General features: G+C 42.5%; 1 protein-coding gene across 1 annotated transcript in view; it reads left to right on the top strand.

The window, feature by feature from the left end:
* The window catches only part of LOC120538561 (zinc finger protein 721-like), an 83,662-nt gene extending 67,883 nt beyond the window's left edge, over window positions 1–15,779 (top strand). The window contains exon 9 of the mRNA XM_039767957.1: window positions 11,226–15,779. Within this exon, the coding sequence (XP_039623891.1) occupies window positions 11,226–12,172 (947 nt within the window). The 3' untranslated portion in view covers window positions 12,173–15,779. The remainder of the gene's footprint in view (window positions 1–11,225) is intronic.
* The last annotated feature ends 619 nt before the right edge of the window (window positions 15,780–16,398 follow it).

Here is a 16,398-nt window from a genome sequence, read left to right as displayed (position 1 = left end):
TAATGAGCTTTTCTGTTTTTATTTATTCAGAGGGAAGTCGCTCTCATCCACTGCACTGCACCTTTAACTCAGTAACACACCTACCGTATGTGCTCGTGTATAAGTTGGGGTCTTGAAACCCGAAAAATCGATCATAAAATCAGACCCCAACATATACGCCTGTTCAAAAATGCGACACAAATTTTTTTTTTTACATCTTCTTGCCTCCTCCAATCTTGCATCATCAGTTTCTCAGACGCATTGAATTTTGTTGCAGCAGCACAGTTACCAATTTCTTTTGGCACTTCAATGACTTTTAATTTTAAACAGGCTTCATATTTTCTTCTAATCAAACGCTCCATCGTAGATAAGCGATGCTCTTGCGATAAAGGTGTATGAGGGTGTGAGATACACAAATCGATGCAAACGTCGCTTCGGAATAGTTCGGGTAGTACTGTGTGGTCACACAAGCACAATACATAGGAAAAAAAAAAGAAGGCCGTGTGCTCCATGGTTACGTTCTGAGGTGTGCGTTGGCATATCGTAATCTCTTGGATCAATAGCGTGAGTTTTCCACATTTGAGTTATATGACTGACATTATAAAAATACCAGAAATTGTACGGTAAAATTGAGACCCGACTTAAACGCGGGAGAACTTAAACACGAGTATATACGGTAATTAAGGACAACTCTGGAAAAATGAATTTGGCCTAAAAGAAAGGCGTATACTGAGTGTCTTTTGCATACGTGTGAAAATTAACATTCTGGTGTCTAATGAGTATTCTCAATGGAAACTGTTAAGGTCCAAGTACTGAGCACCGTGAAGCACCATATTTAAGTTCTGAGTAGAATTTAGTACCGTCGGCACATTTCTGTACATACTGGTAAAGATTTGATAAGTAGGAACTAAAGCAGGCAGAGTACGTGTGAGCCTCCTGTCTTTTTCCAGCCCTTGTAGTAAAAGAGCATGGCCAGTGCTGTCATTAAATGGTAACAACATAATTACTGGGGAATGTTGTTCATCATTTGATATCAGAATGTCATTTACGCCCCGTATTCGTGCCGTTTCCGTACTATGACCGTTGTGGAAGTCGGGCTGGAATTGTGATGCGTAAGGTGAGACTGGGGCTTCCTGGCTGCTGCTTATTTCAAGTTTTTATGAGTGAGAGTAGATTTGAAATGTGTCTATAGTTATTATGTGTATGCGAGTGTAGCTCAGGCCTTTTAAGTAATGGTTTGCTAACTGGCACTTCAGAAGGAGCTGTGATAATTCAGTAATGAACTGTTGAATGTGTGCTGTGAAAACGTCCAGTGGACTTTGAACTGCTTCTGTTGAATCTGTTTTAAGATCCAATGCGAGTGCCTCAAAGGATGGAAATTTGGCTACATGTTTATTTGCAGTTTGTCACACAGATTTATTCCAAGGCCACCTCCTCAGCCTCTCAGTATCTCCTGATTTATGAAGGAATGTGTAACCGTTTGGTGCTGCCTTGGCTAAGGGGACCGCGTCCGATTTATTAAGCTAGGGTTCAGTGACAAGGCACAAGCTGCTTTGGTAATAATCCTACAGTTTTCAAGTGAGTGAATATTTAATAAGCGGTATTTTAAACTGCAGGGTTATTTCTTTATTGGTGGTGTACTTCTTGTTTTAATTTGAAATAGATTACTAATACAGAGACCACCCGGTCGAGGACCTGATTTTTACTATTGGTCAAATTATGCTTTTGGTTATCAAGCGCTTTGAATTTTCCATCCATTATCCATCCCGCTATATCCTAACTACAGGGTCACTGGGTTTCTGCTGGAGCCAATCCCAGCCAACACAGGGCGGGCCAATCCCAGCCAACACAGGGCGGGCCAATCCCAGCCAACACAGGGCGGGCCAATCCCAGCCAACACAGGGCGGGCCAATCCCAGCCAACACAGGGCGGGCCAATCCCAGCCAACACAGGGCGGGCCAATCCCAGCCAACACAGGGCGCAAAGTAGGAAACAACCCCTGGGCAGGGAGCCAGCCCACGGGACAATTTAGGATCACCAGTGCACCTAACCTGCATGTCTTTGGACTGTGGGAGGAAACCCACGCAGACATGAGGAGAACATGCAGACTCCACGCAGGGAGGACCCGGGAAGCGAACCTGGGTCTCCTTAATCTAGCCACAGTGCCACCCCTTTGAATTTTCCTTTAAGACTAAATGTATGAGATGCCCCACATCATGGATACACAGCCTGTGATTTAAGAATTAAACATCTGGATGGTGCTCTGATCAGGCAGCCAAATACCACTGACTCATTCATCACAAAATCTCCCGAACCATGAGGACTTGGAACTTGAAGTTTGAAATGTGCCCTTGGTTCTTAGGTGCTCGCTGAGGAATGTTTTTAAAAATTTTGTCGTCCTAGCGCGTTTTGCTTGTATGTCGGTCCACTTGACGTCTGTCCACATTTCACGTTAGAATTACTTAACGGATTTAGATCTGGTTGTTTTCTAGAATTTGCTTGAACTTTCCAGTTGATTTTGTGATTTCTCTCATTGCGTTAAGTTCCAGGTTTTCGCCTTGTGGTACCGATGTATTTATGCAAATCTAAGACCTTCCTCATTCACTCGCCAGTCTCTGTTCGAGTCTGTCTACCTCTCGCCACGTGTTGGAGTGCACCTTGCCTCCGCTTGGCTAGTGATACCTGTTTGTTCAACAGACATTATCATCTACAGATTGTTAAGGAGTAATGTTTGACGTTTTTGAGAGAGAGAGAGATCAGAGCTCCATGTGTTTTAGAGGGTAGCTGCCGATTGCCAGAGATATCACGGCCATGTACTTTTGTCTCCACGCAGGGGACGCTCTCCCGTCAGAGGTGAACACGATTAGATACAGTGCCAATTTCTATTGATTTTTAAAGTTTGTCCTGTTTCATTACTATGTGGACAAAGCCATGGGGTACAGCTAGTATTGCGATAAAGAAAAGATCCCCACCAGTTAGGATGAACAGCATCTCTCTTGAAAAATCCAAAAATCGTCCCAATTGCTCACAAAGGCAATGCGATTTTTTTGTACACCTGCTTTCTAACCAGCAATGAAGGGAATACAATCTGTTATAAATCGCATCCCTTCTGTATATTCTCGGTAAGGTGCCAGACAAAATTTGAATTCAATATCATCTTTCAACCATAGTGCTTAAATATATGAAGTTTCTCTTTAATATCTCGGATTAATGCAAAGTTACATCATTAGTGTTGGCATGCAGCAATAAAGTAGACACTTCTTTGTCTGCCAGAAAGTCCAGTTTAGCCTCTGTGTCAGATGCATTCACCCCTGAGATGCATTAAACTTAAACTTAGGGATAAACGTAGTTTGGAATTTTAACATTCCTCACTTTGGAGTTGCCAGAGGGTCAGAGAGACACGGGCAGTATACTGGCTTGAGCAAATTTGTGAACAACTAAATTCAACATATGTAAATGTTAAATGTAGGAAGTAAAAATGAAAGATATAAATAAACAGTGAGATGTCTGAAAATGAAAAGTCCACTTTTTGAGAAAGGTTTAGGATTCCGAATGAATTCATCACTATGCACATCCAGGCAGTGTTTAGAAGCCATTAAGAAGGCTAACAGAATGTCAGGTTATATAGCGCCTTGATGTGTGAAATACAAGTCCCAGGAGGTTCTGCTCAAGCTGTATAACACACTGGTGAGGCCTCATCTGGAGTACTGGGTGCAGTTTTGGTCTCCATAAAGACACCACAGCACAAGAAAAGGTCCAGAGGAGAGCGACTAGGCTGATTAGAGGACTACAGGGGATAAAATTTAATTTCAATAAATGTAACATATTAACATGTAGGAAGTAAAAATGTGAGGTTTAAATACACAATTGGCGGTCGGAAAATCAAAAGTCCACCTTATGAGAAGGATTTAGGAGTCGTAGTGGACTCTCTACTATCAACTTCCAGACAGTGTTCAGAAGCCATTAAGAAGGCTAACAGAATGTAAGGTTATATAGCGCCTTGACGTGTGGAGTACAAGTCACAGGAAGTTCTGCTCAAGCTTTATAACACACTGGTGAGGTCTCATCTGGAGTTTGGTCTGCCGTTTCAGACTCATGCCCATGGCCATTACTCATAGGACGGAGAAATGCCCTTTTTCCTAAACTGATTAATAAATGTCAGGGACCAGTAGTCCAGTCCACTATTGAACTTAGTGGAGGGGGGGAGAAGGAGAAAACCAAGACGAAGAACTGGTAGCGGCTGGGGAAAATCTAGAGCCCAATTTAGATATTGAACCCGATCTCTCCAGTGAGATGGAGGTCACCCCCGACAATTTTCCAGAATGGTAGGCTGGTCCTTCTACATCTTCTCAGATTGCAAACGCCTCTGAACACAAACCGAGCATTAACGAACAATCAGATGTTGTGCATTTGCAGCATAATGATAGCTCATTAGAATATGCATTTAATATGCCAATGACTCTTATTACCAAGAGCATGATTCCGGTGGCGTGAAAACCCCGCACTTTATAGAAAGGGACGGTTGCCTTTTCTGAGTGATCTCAGATCATTTAAAGGGGGAATTTATTGAACAGCTAGTTGTTCCTGAAGTACATAGGGAAACTCTCTTGCATCTGGCACACTCTCACATCTTGGGGGGACACATGGGTGCTGATAAGACCAGAGAACGGTTATCAAAACGATTTTATTGGCTGAATATGGGAAAAGATGTTGAACGGTTTTGTACTTAATGTCCAGACTGCCAGATCGTCTCCGCTTATAAACCTTCTCGGGCTCCCCTTTGTCTTATGCCCATTTTAGAAGTTCCCTTTCAGCGGGTGGGATTAAATACTGTTGGCCCTTTACCTAAGACTAAGAATGGGTACCAGTATTTGCTGGTGTTGGTTGACTATGCAACACGATATCCAGAGGTGATTGCCCTGAAAAAGGCCAACTCCTCAGCTGTAGCCAAAGCTCTGTGTGATATTTTTACTCGTGTCGGCATCCCTAGAGAAATCTTAACTGATCAAGGCACACCTTTTACTTCTCGCGTGATGAAACAATTGTGTGACAGCTTTTCTATTAAGAAATTGAGTACCACTCTTTACCATCCACAAACGAATGGTTTGACTGCGCGATTTAACAAAACTTTGAAACAGAAGATCAGGCGAGTCGCTCATAATGATCCCACAACCTACGACTCTGTCCTACCTTTTGTTTTGTATGTGGTGCGAGAATCGTTTGAGTTGTTATTCGGCAGGCGGCCGCATAGGCATCCTGGATGTTGTACGAGAGGAATGGATAGGAAACAAAACGACAGCTCAAGGACCAAGATTTTCAAATTGTGTAATTTCGTTGCAGGACAGAATTTCTATGCTTTCCTCTATTGCTGTGGAGCATCAACAACGAGAACAGGAAACTCGGAAGCGTCTTTACGATAGGCGTAGTAAGCTCCGTGAATTCAAACCTGGTGATCATGTATAAACGGTGCGTGCGCACAGAAATGTTGCGTAAGAACTTTTCCACGCTCAAATCGCGATGTATAAAACCTACACTTGGCGTAAAGCCACGCACTTTTCCACGGTACCTCATGCCTTGTCGTACACAAGTTCTCCGCCGGTTTTGCAAACTGGCGGCACCCAGCGCCAAAGCAGTGCTACTGTTCTTGTGTGATTACTCATTATTTTCATGACGCGCTTTATAAATACACAGAAACTAACCGCATATTGTTTATTAGTGTAATGCATCTGATTGTAATTAACAATATAATGGGAACAGCCATAGTATTCCAAATACCATAACTGCTTTAGCGTTGTTACTCTCACTTCTTTTCTTCTTCTTCTTCTTTCAGCTCCTCCCGCTAGGAGTTGCCACAGCGGATCATCTTTTTCCATATTTCTCTCACTGCACCACTCGGAGTATTTATATCACTGTATCTGAGTGTGAATCACAGCAGCAGCTGATCGGAAAGAGAATTATCGGTATACAGCTTCAAGGACACGCTGTCTCAGCCACTGCAAAACGCTTTCAAAGCCTTTCCTGTACGGACCTCGGTTCAAAACAGTTTAATCCCAAGAACTTTAAATGCACTCAATCAAGTGCTCCTTGTAGAACTGTTTGTACTTATAAGTACAATCACCCCACTGTAAACTTGCACTACAGTTATAATATCGCACAACCTGAGCCACTTTATAAAGCGTATTTACATATGATGACTATATCATTTTAAGGTGAAATGCAGCAAAATATGTTTGTTAAATTATACAGATAAAACTTTAACTTCATTTAAATAATCTATATTCTTCACTGGGAGTGCTTTAAGGATAGAATAATTAAACATGTACTACGAAGATATTTCAATGTTCTTTAAACGCGTTTTGAAGAATCGGCGCTAAGCTTACAGATGGCTTAACGCCTATTACAGAGCTGATTGTATGGCGATCGGTTACTTGGGGAAAGAAAAGCACTGACTGCAGGACGGCCACGCCAATATATATTGAATATAAAACAGAAAGAGAAAATAACAACACAGCTAAAAACGCAGCGACAAATTTCGGCAAAAGTTAAATGCTTGTGTCATGAGCACGAGGGCTATGCAGTGTCTGCAACGGACGTGGCCATCCACCGTGCATGACATTGGCGGCTAAGGAGCCACCGATTCTTCCTCTGCCCAGTGCCACCACAAGCTTAGAGCCGCCCTGAGTACTGCTGCAATAAATTATTTCATCAAGTGAAACATGTTTAATAACGTGCTTTAACTCCTATCATCATGAAAATGACATCACGTATACATCTCAGTATTTTAGTTATTCAGAGAGCTGTAATATCACAAATGTAATGGACTCTGTGTCCAGTTGGAGGAAGAGAGCCGGTTTAAGAAGCAAGTAGTGATTCACACACATAGAGCACATACATAGAAGATCAAATACAAAACAAAGCATTTAACGTGCTACTTTAATTACGATGTGATTTTAGAAACTGGTTAATTAAACAATTTTAAGATGAAGTTTATGATGTTCTACTTTAATGACAAAATAAACTACGTGATTAAAGTGGAAATGTCGAGATTGAAGTTGACATTTGTGCTTTTTCCCCACCGTGTGCCTTTTTTCTCTGTACCCTAATAAGCTTTCATATGACACTCAGACAGTGGGCTTACAACTCGCTTTCCACGCGACTTTGATATGTGACTTCTTTTTATTTCCGCACTGTGCGATTTTGTGATGTGAGCTTTCATGTTTCTCCAACACGCTATGCCACTCGATCAACTTCCTTTTGTTGATTATACCACGGCTTATTTGAACAAATAGTATGTTTTTCCTTTGCCTCCACTTGGTATTCGCTGAAATTTTATGTTTCCCCGTGCTTTTCCCATTGTCTTTTCACAGAAGGCTGCTCTTAAGGGCGATTTATATTGATTTGCATATTCAAATAGGCGTAATTCTGGGAGGATTTGGGGCGTTACATAATGCGCGTGCCGCGCTAGTTTTCACGCTGATCGGGATTTATGTAGCGGAAGAACGTGGAAGTTGGAGTACGCACAGATTCCTGCATCTGATTTTTCTGTGCGTAAGCACATTTCGCTTTTGTGCTTACGCCATGTTATAGTGCGAGTTCTACGCACGGCGCTATACATGAGGCCCCAGGTGATCGTGTTTGGTACTGGTTCCGTCCGACACACACACATTCTTACCTAAATGGCAGGGCCCCGCCATTATTGAGGAGTGTATGAGTCCGGTAAATTACAAGATTAGAATACCAGGCCGGCGCAAACCATTCCAGATTTTACACATTAATCTCTTGAAGGAATGGCATGACCAACAAGAGGTTAACACTTCCTTGGCTGCTGTTTCTCAAACCGATGTTGCCATTGGTAATGATCTTACTGACATGCAAAAGACAGAACTGTTATCTTTGATAGAACTGAACACTGATGTCTTTTCAGACTTACCAGGCAAGACTAACATTACAAAACATAAAATCACCGCTGAACCTGATGTTCGCGTACAGATGCTGCTGTTCCGGTTTCCGGAAGCACGACGAAATATTGTGTGAGAAGAGGTAAAAAAGATGCTGACATTAGGTGTAATTCGTGAAAGTAAAAGTGACTGGTGCAGCCCGGTCGTGTTGGTCCCAAAGCAAGACGGTTCAGTTCGCTTCTGTATCGATTTCAGACCCTTGAATAAGGTCTCTAAATTCGATGCTTATCCGATGCCCCGTGTCGATGAACTGTTGGAAAAACTGTGTCAGGCGAGCTATATCTCCACAATAGATCTCACAAAAGGTTATTGGCAGGTGCCTTTAGAGGCTAGCAGTTGTGAGAAAACAGCATTCGTGACTCCTGACGGACTTTATGAATTTACAAGACTCCCGTTTGGTCTTCACGGGGCATCTCTAACTTTTCAGCGTATGATCCTGCATCCTCATTCTGAATATTCCGGGGCATACCTTAATGATGTTGTGGTTTTTAGCAATGATTGGCAAACACACTTAGAGCAGCTTCAAGCTGTTCTTGAAAGCTTGAGACTGGCTGGCCTTACTGCTAACCCTAAGAAATGTAAACTGGGCATGTCCGAGACTCATTACTTGGGTTATTCTATGGGCAAGGGTTTACTTAGGCCACAATTAAGGAAAATAGAAGAAATGCTTGCTTACCCGAGACCAAAAACACAAACAGGTACGCGCTTTTCTGGGGCTTGCTGGTTATTACAGAAGGTTCGTTCCAAATTTTGCACATAGAGCTGCTCCTCTTACACGATGGACAGAAAATTGTGAACGTTCTTTCAGCAATTTTAAAAAATGCCTTGTCGTCTTATCCGGTTCTAAGGAACCCGGATTTCACGAAGGATTTTATCTTACAAACAGACGCAAGTGCATTTGGTGTGGGCGCAGTCCTGTCGCAGATTTTTGATGGAGAACAACATCCAATCACATATTTGAGTAGGAAATAACTTCATAGGGAACATAATTATTCTACAATTGAGAAAGAATGATTGGCAGTTAGGTGGGCTGTGGAAGCGCTTCGCTATTACATGTGGGGACGGAACTTCACTTTGGTAACTGATCATGCTCCACTTCAATGGTTATACCGGCAGAAAGATACAAAGTCTCACCTCATAAGATGGTTTCTGGGCTTACAACCTTACAATTTCACAGTAAAACAACGACCAGGCTCTGAACACATCAACGCAGACGCATTATCATGACTACATGAACTTGAACCTGGGGCGGAGAGTCACTTGATTCACAAGAATGTGAAGAAAGCTGAGGGGGAGGGTGTGAGCTGGAGGGCTGATTGCACCCCAAGAGGACACAGACGCTCTTGGGAATACCCCTGAAACACAGACTACCTTCACATTGCTCCTTACCCTTCTCACTTGCGTTATAACGCGTAATAAAACCCTCCCGCGGTACTCCGCTTACTTAAAAGCCTTGTGCAGTGCCTGTCAGTTTTGGAATTGATTTGTTTTGCTTTTCTCTCTGTCTCTCTCTGACATTGTCAGCTCCCAGTGGAACGGTCATCTCTGACTTGTCATGGAGTACGTTTAAGCTTTTGAAAAAGAAAAATGTTTGTTTGCAGTGTTTGAATAAAGTTCCTGTTTTCTACAACCAACCGTGTCTCTGTGCAAATCTGTGACCCAAGCGTGACAATCCATAATAGCTAACACGATACAACATCCTAATACTACACTCACACACATTAAGAAGTTTTTCTTCATTCAAAAACCATGGAGACATTAAATAAATGAACAAGTAGTGTGGTAGACAGAAGGATTGTAGGAACATTCAAAATCTAATCATCCATCCATTATCCAACCCGCTATATGCTAACTACAGGGTCACAGTAGGTCTGCTGGGGCCAATCCCAGCCAACACGGGGCGCAAGGCAGGAACAAACCCCGGGAAGAGCGCCAGCCCACCACAGAAATCTAATGATGTTTTGGAGAAATTAAGTGGATGGAATTGCTATATTTGTTGGGTTGAATGGCCTGTTCTCGTTTTAAAAAAAAATCTAATTTACTAATATATGCATTAAGATTTGTGATTCAGGTGGCAATACATCGAGATCCTTTTCTTTCCTTATTTAAAAATGGTCCAAACAAGAGTGTGGTGTTTACTGAGGGGTTAGTGACACTCGGACACGGATACAGACTAAACAGGCAAGGGGGTGGACTTGATCCATACAATGGAAAAGCAAAAATGTTTGGAGCGGCTTGTGATGTTTTTAAAATGTTTCTTTGAGGCGCGGCTATTCATGAAATTGTTGGAAAATAAACCTGATCTCCTAATATTTCATAATTCATACAGTGAGAAAACATACTTGGTGTTTGGCACAGATGTGTGTATATGTGTCTGCCGGGTCCTAATCTTCAAACGGTCAAGGCGTTTTGAAAACACGTTTACACGTATCGGATATTAACTTGCAAGTCAATATTCTAACAGAATTCATACAGCTCAATATTGTGCAGTCCTACTTGACAATAATTATGAGACATAATTTACACACAAATTAAAACAGACCACATTTCTATACATTTCTATTTGATTAACTTAGATAAATGACAATACATGTACATACGGTGCTGGTGTATCACAGAGGAGGCCAGTCCTGCTTAGAGTTCCAGAGCAGACTCGCTCGACTGTGGTGGTCCTGTGTTTCTCATCCTCTGTTTCTTTTTTCCCAGACCCCTGCAGCTCCTCTATGCCTGTACATTACTGTATCACCTTATCCATTCCTTTGTTTCTCTTTGCTGACTGTGTACCCTTTGGATTTCAGTAGCTTCACTTTAGTTGTACAGAAATGTCGCTCGGCATTCTGATTATTAAAAGTGCAATTCACATGCTTGGCATGGCACGCTTTTTCTGTAAATGAAATACCGTTCAGTATTGTGATAACTGGAGATTATATCATTTTTTTTCTTCTCCTTAACTAAATAAAATGAACACCACATGTAATATTTTCAGACTGAGATGGTACCTGTAATGTTACTATCAACGTGACCCGTAGTCTTGTCAGTTGGCTCAATCACATGTGATCAATTTAGTGTTCCTGTTAAACTTGTCTGCAGTAATTGTGCTCATGTGGTGTTTAATACAGAAGGCAAAGTGATCAAGTTGTCTTTTCACATGCATTTCTAAGATTGCTTATCCTTTTGAAAAACTTCTTCATAACTTCAGCTTTTATTTAATGTTGTAACTTAATGTCAGTAACGAAAATGGACTGAAAATAATTCATTCTTCCTTTTTTTTTTTTACCTTTTGTACAGGAGGCAAATCTTATTCTTGTTCTGAATGTGGCAAGCAATTTCCTCATTTGAGAAAGCTTCGGATTCACGTAAGAATTCACACTGGGGAGAAGCCATACTGCTGTTCCGTATGTGGCAAACGATTCTGTCGCAGGAGTGGTCTTTACGGACATAAGAAAATACACACTGGTGAGAAGCCATATTCCTGCTTTGAATGTGGCCATCGATTCACAAGACTCGCCGATCTTCGCAACCACACAAGAGTTCACACCGGAGAGAAACCGTATTGCTGTTCTGAATGTGGCAAACAGTTTTCACACAAGTGCAATCTAATGAGACACATAATAACTCATACGGGAGTGAAGCCGTACTGGTGCTCTGAATGTGACAGGCGATTCTGTACCAACAGCGAACTTCAGAACCATAAAACAATTCACACTGGAGAGAAGCCATTTTCTTGTTCGGAATGTGGCAAACAGTTTTCATTAAGTAGAAGTCTTCAGATTCACAAAAGAATACACAGCGGAGAGAAGCTGTATTGCTGCTCTGAATGTGGCAAACGATTCCGACAAGTCTCCAATCTTCGGACTCACATGAGAATTCACACTGGGGAGAAACCATATTGCTGTTCAGATTGTGGCAAGCAGTTTTCTGAACGGAGCAGCCTTAAGAAACACCAAGTAATTCACACAGGAGAGAAGCCATATTGCTGTTCAGAATGTGGTAAACAGTTTTCACACAAGTGTAACCTTCAGACCCACAAAAGCATTCACACCGGAGAGAAGCCATTTGGCTGTTCTGAATGCGGCAAGCGATTTTCAGTGAAGAAGGATCTCGTCGTGCACTCAAGAATTCACACGGGAGAGAAGCCGTTTTCCTGTTCTGAATGTGGGAAGCGCTTTTCACAAAAGAGCAATCTGCACAGCCACAGAAAAATTCACAGCGGCGCTACAACATTGAACAGATAAGACCACACACCATAAGGGTACTGTGAGTGAGGTAATGAGAGAACTGGACCAGCGGTCAGATGACGATGAGCTTGTGTGCTGTTAAGTTTATGCAACAAATCGTGAATTTCCAAATGGAGGATATGCCAGGAGGGCTCGTAGTCACTGGAGTCCAAAACTATAATCCCTACATGCAAAAGAAGTACAATAGCCGAATCAATCCTATGAGCTTTAATTGGAATTGTAGGAAGTAAGTAAATAAGTCAGTAGTAATTAGAGTTAAAAAAATAAATGAATACGGTAAAGAAGCAGCATTTATACCAACATTAACGCCAAATTTAGTAGAGGGAGAAAAGAAAATGACAAAATGGCTGAAAATAAAAGATCAACACGTTGACACTCCACGCTGGATTAAATGAAATAAACAGATTCTCTACGGAGTTGGGGTCATTGAATGGGGTCCTTGCAGAATTCCAACACCTGAATATCTGGAGTTGTGTCTAAACACAAAACAACTGCAGCTTCACAATGGCAAACTCTGAATGCATTTAGAAGCCTTAAAGTTAAGAAGATCTAAATGGAAAAACACAGACCCCTAAGTCCTATAGAATATTAAATGGGGGCCACCAGGCATAAAATAAACTAGGATTTTGGAGAAGAAAAAAAGAAAATATGGAGATCACCAAGAATGTAATGAAGAAGCAGCCTGGATAAGCAAGCTATAGGGTGGTCCAGATCTAATTATGCAATTTTCATTACTCTATAACAATGTGCAACGCAGGATGTTGGAGGAATTTGGACCGCCTGCGGTGCATAGGAACACGATCTCCCAAATCAACGAAACATTTGACCGGACTGGTAGCTCCAATCACCCAAAATTTTATTGTTTTCCTGCATTGCATTAAGAGTTGCATGATTAGATCTGGACCATCCTGTACAAACGGGAGCAGAAAACCTGACCCCCTGCAGTTCTATTTATTTTATTTTGTGACGGTTGAAGAATCTGAACTCAAACTCGGAACTGCTGCTAAGTAGAAGATGCCCATTGCAGAGGCTGTACCCAACTTGTGACTCTGGCACCTCACCACCCTACACTGGGTTATGACAGGGTGTAAAGATAAAGAATTTACAGACGTCTACACCAACAATAGTAGAACCGAATGACAAAGAAATGGAGGTGAAGTGACACAGAAGACCAACTACTAGTAGTTAACTAAAGCCAGTGCCTCATTGCATGACTTCTAGTGATGGGGTATGTCCGATTTGCCCACCTCCAGTGCTTATCTTATTACTGGATCATGCCAGTTTGAACATCACTGCCTGTGTCACGTTTTCTGACTTAAGTGCTGACCTTCTGGATCAGTCGTACTCGCTCCTTTTTCTGACCGTCAATAGTGGCACAGTCTGAAGGCTTAGCAGGTATGGCGAGTTCAGCCACCTTCTCTTTGTTTCCATTCCATCGTGGTACACACAACAACCATCCTCAGCATCAGACAGGCGAGCTTCTCTTCTCTTTGTGAGGTTCATTCTTTGTATTGTACTTCTGGATGAGCGTTCAATTAGTTGTCAGCACAGAGAGCCCCCTCTATGACTAAAGACAGAATCAAAACTGTTCCAGGGGGGTGAGCTGTGGACTCAACGGTGGGAGTCATTGGACAAGTCGCATCATGTGACCACACAACCAGCCCCGGGCTCATCTGAGATTGCATAACTGCAAATCTCTGGAAACTTTAAATAATGTGGCAAAGGGCCTGAAGAAATCCATGTAGCTGCAAGAAAGGCCGAAAGCCTCTGTGTTTATAAAAGAGCCAGCACTGTATAATCGTGCCATCCCACCCGGCTGGATCATCAGATGTTTGGAATTGTGTCACGTCCACCCGTTCTCCTCAATTTCACCAGCACCATTATTCATTTTCAAACAGATTTATTGCGACAAAGGACGGATCGCAATAACTCGAGGGCATATCGAGGAGACGCGTGATCTCCTCTCTGGTTGTGCATCACATTAAACCGTCTAAGCAGTGACCTTGGCTGTGGGTTAACGTCCTCTCTTGAAATCAGCCGAACCCTCAAGTGTTTTTTGCGGATGACCTAAAGCTATACATCCTCCAGCAACTGGCACCTAAAAGAGCTGTGCTTGGTGAAAGAGTTTGTGAATCGCACCTGTTCTGACATTTAGGCCTCAAACGAGTTAAACTCGGCAAATGAACATCCGCCTTGATCAGAATCGTGTCATCCGAGAATTGGACCAGACAACACGTACAAACACTTGGGTATTAATGAAGGAACAGATCTAAAACAAAATATTAGGCACTAAGGCAGACTGATAGCCGAGAGTGAAGAAAATCCACCTTTGGACCCTAACAGCCACACACAAACAATCGCAGCCCTAAACTAAAGCAGCAGGCCCCCTGTCTTGACATCCTGTGTGCGACTCCAAAGCTATCTTTGGACAAACTGGGCACTTAAACCAGAAAACCACTGCATGGGTGCGAACTTCGTACCAGTGATCTCCACACGACCAAATAATGTGCTGGCAGTGGGGTAACGTTACGTTAATTCATCCAGTCCACTTTGTTACCTTCTAATCCCTTCCGGTTATCTTCGCGCGCACACGGTTTCAGTTACAGTGAGACCCACTTGCCAGAGTCGGCTTTTGGTTAAGTGCCCCTCACTGCAAAACCAAGAATCCATATGATGAAGTTCTTTCCATGCCTCGCTACAAGGGGGGTATGGCTTCCCTTACTCCAATTCCATGCCCTTGATTTTGGTTCTGCAGCAAGTACCCTGACACTTTTGGAGGTCAGTTGATTTAGACTCGAGTGTTGTATAAATGAAAGTCCGTGTTATTTGGACAGCTGAGATGATGACAGTTGGCAGGCCACACCACACTGGTGGAGTAAAAAACATCTGTGGAAATTTCCTCAAAGCAGCTGTCACCTTTTTTTGTGTTTTGTATCTCGTGTGAGGAGCTCGTAATGAGGTTTTCCCTCTCTGTTCATTTGATTATTTTATTTTTTCTGAATCGCAGACGATTCATTGTTTTGTATCAATTTCCAGTTAGTCTGGTTGCATGTCACACTGCTTTCATCACTTCATATCATAGTGTCCTATTCAAGGGTCCTGCCCCATCAGCGGGTTTCGTTGGGCAGAAACATTAATGTCATGGCGGGTCGGCAACAGATCCTCTGTGTGCTCGGCCACATTTCCCTTAATAATTTGGTTTATTCGCCAATCACAGCTCTGTGAGCCAAGTGCCTGTTATCGAACAAGCGGAAGATGACTTGAACATTATGCACTACTACACGAACAGGACACGTTTGAAAAAGGCCGAGTGTGCAAATGGAAGGCAGCTCTGCCGAGGGGAGGGTAAGTGCGCCACTTTCACGGTGGTACGTGTAGCCGATGAGCTTCACTTCAGTGTTTGTTCTGCACTTCCTGTCGAGCAGCCATCACGAGGACGGAACTCCAACTAAGTGCATCTCAAATTGCACGTCTGCTTTCTTAACTCGTGTATATACAGGGTGGTCCAGGTCTAAGTATGCAGATCCAGAGCGTCTGGGTGACTTTGATTTATGTGGGGACGATTCTTCATGTCGTCAGTTCGCACACTTCTCGATGGTCCGGGATTTTTGGTCCTGTAATAATTTTTAGAGGTGATTTTCTGGACCACCCTATACTTGTTAATAGTGTTCATTTTGTATTGTTTGAAAACTTATGTTCAGAATAACAGCAGTGTGTTTAAAAAAGTGACGAAGGCTCACGATTCTTATAATCGCTTTTATTTCGATACACGCAAATGCATTGGGAACGCTGCACATTGTATTCCAAATCAAAACTTGAAGAAAAGGGTTTTTATCAGATTTGTGTTATTCCTTTACAGCAGCCTTTCTTTCTCAACCCGGGCTCCTCCTTGAGAACAGGCCATTCAGCAGTGGCGTAGCTCGGGACGGGATGGGGCTTCAGCATATCTGAATATGCCAACAATTTAAATAATTAATAATAATAATAATTCTTTGCATGTACATATCGCTTTTCTCATTACTCAAAGTGATTTAAGGGCCCATCAGAGCAGAACCCCTTTTGGCATTTACTGGATTCGAACTGGCAACCCTCTGATTGCCAGTGCAGATCTCTAGCCTCAGAGCCACCACTCTGCCTAGATAGACAGATGTGAAAGGCGCTACATAATAATAATTCTTTGCACGTATATATCGCTTTTCTCATTACACAAAGTGCTTAAGGGC

This window comes from Polypterus senegalus, chromosome 11, assembly GCF_016835505.1.
Source record: "Polypterus senegalus isolate Bchr_013 chromosome 11, ASM1683550v1, whole genome shotgun sequence".
NCBI classification, from domain to species: Eukaryota; Metazoa; Chordata; class Cladistia; order Polypteriformes; family Polypteridae; genus Polypterus; species Polypterus senegalus.
Note: the sequence above shows the minus strand (reverse complement) of the source record. Positions and strands in the feature narration are given on the sequence as shown.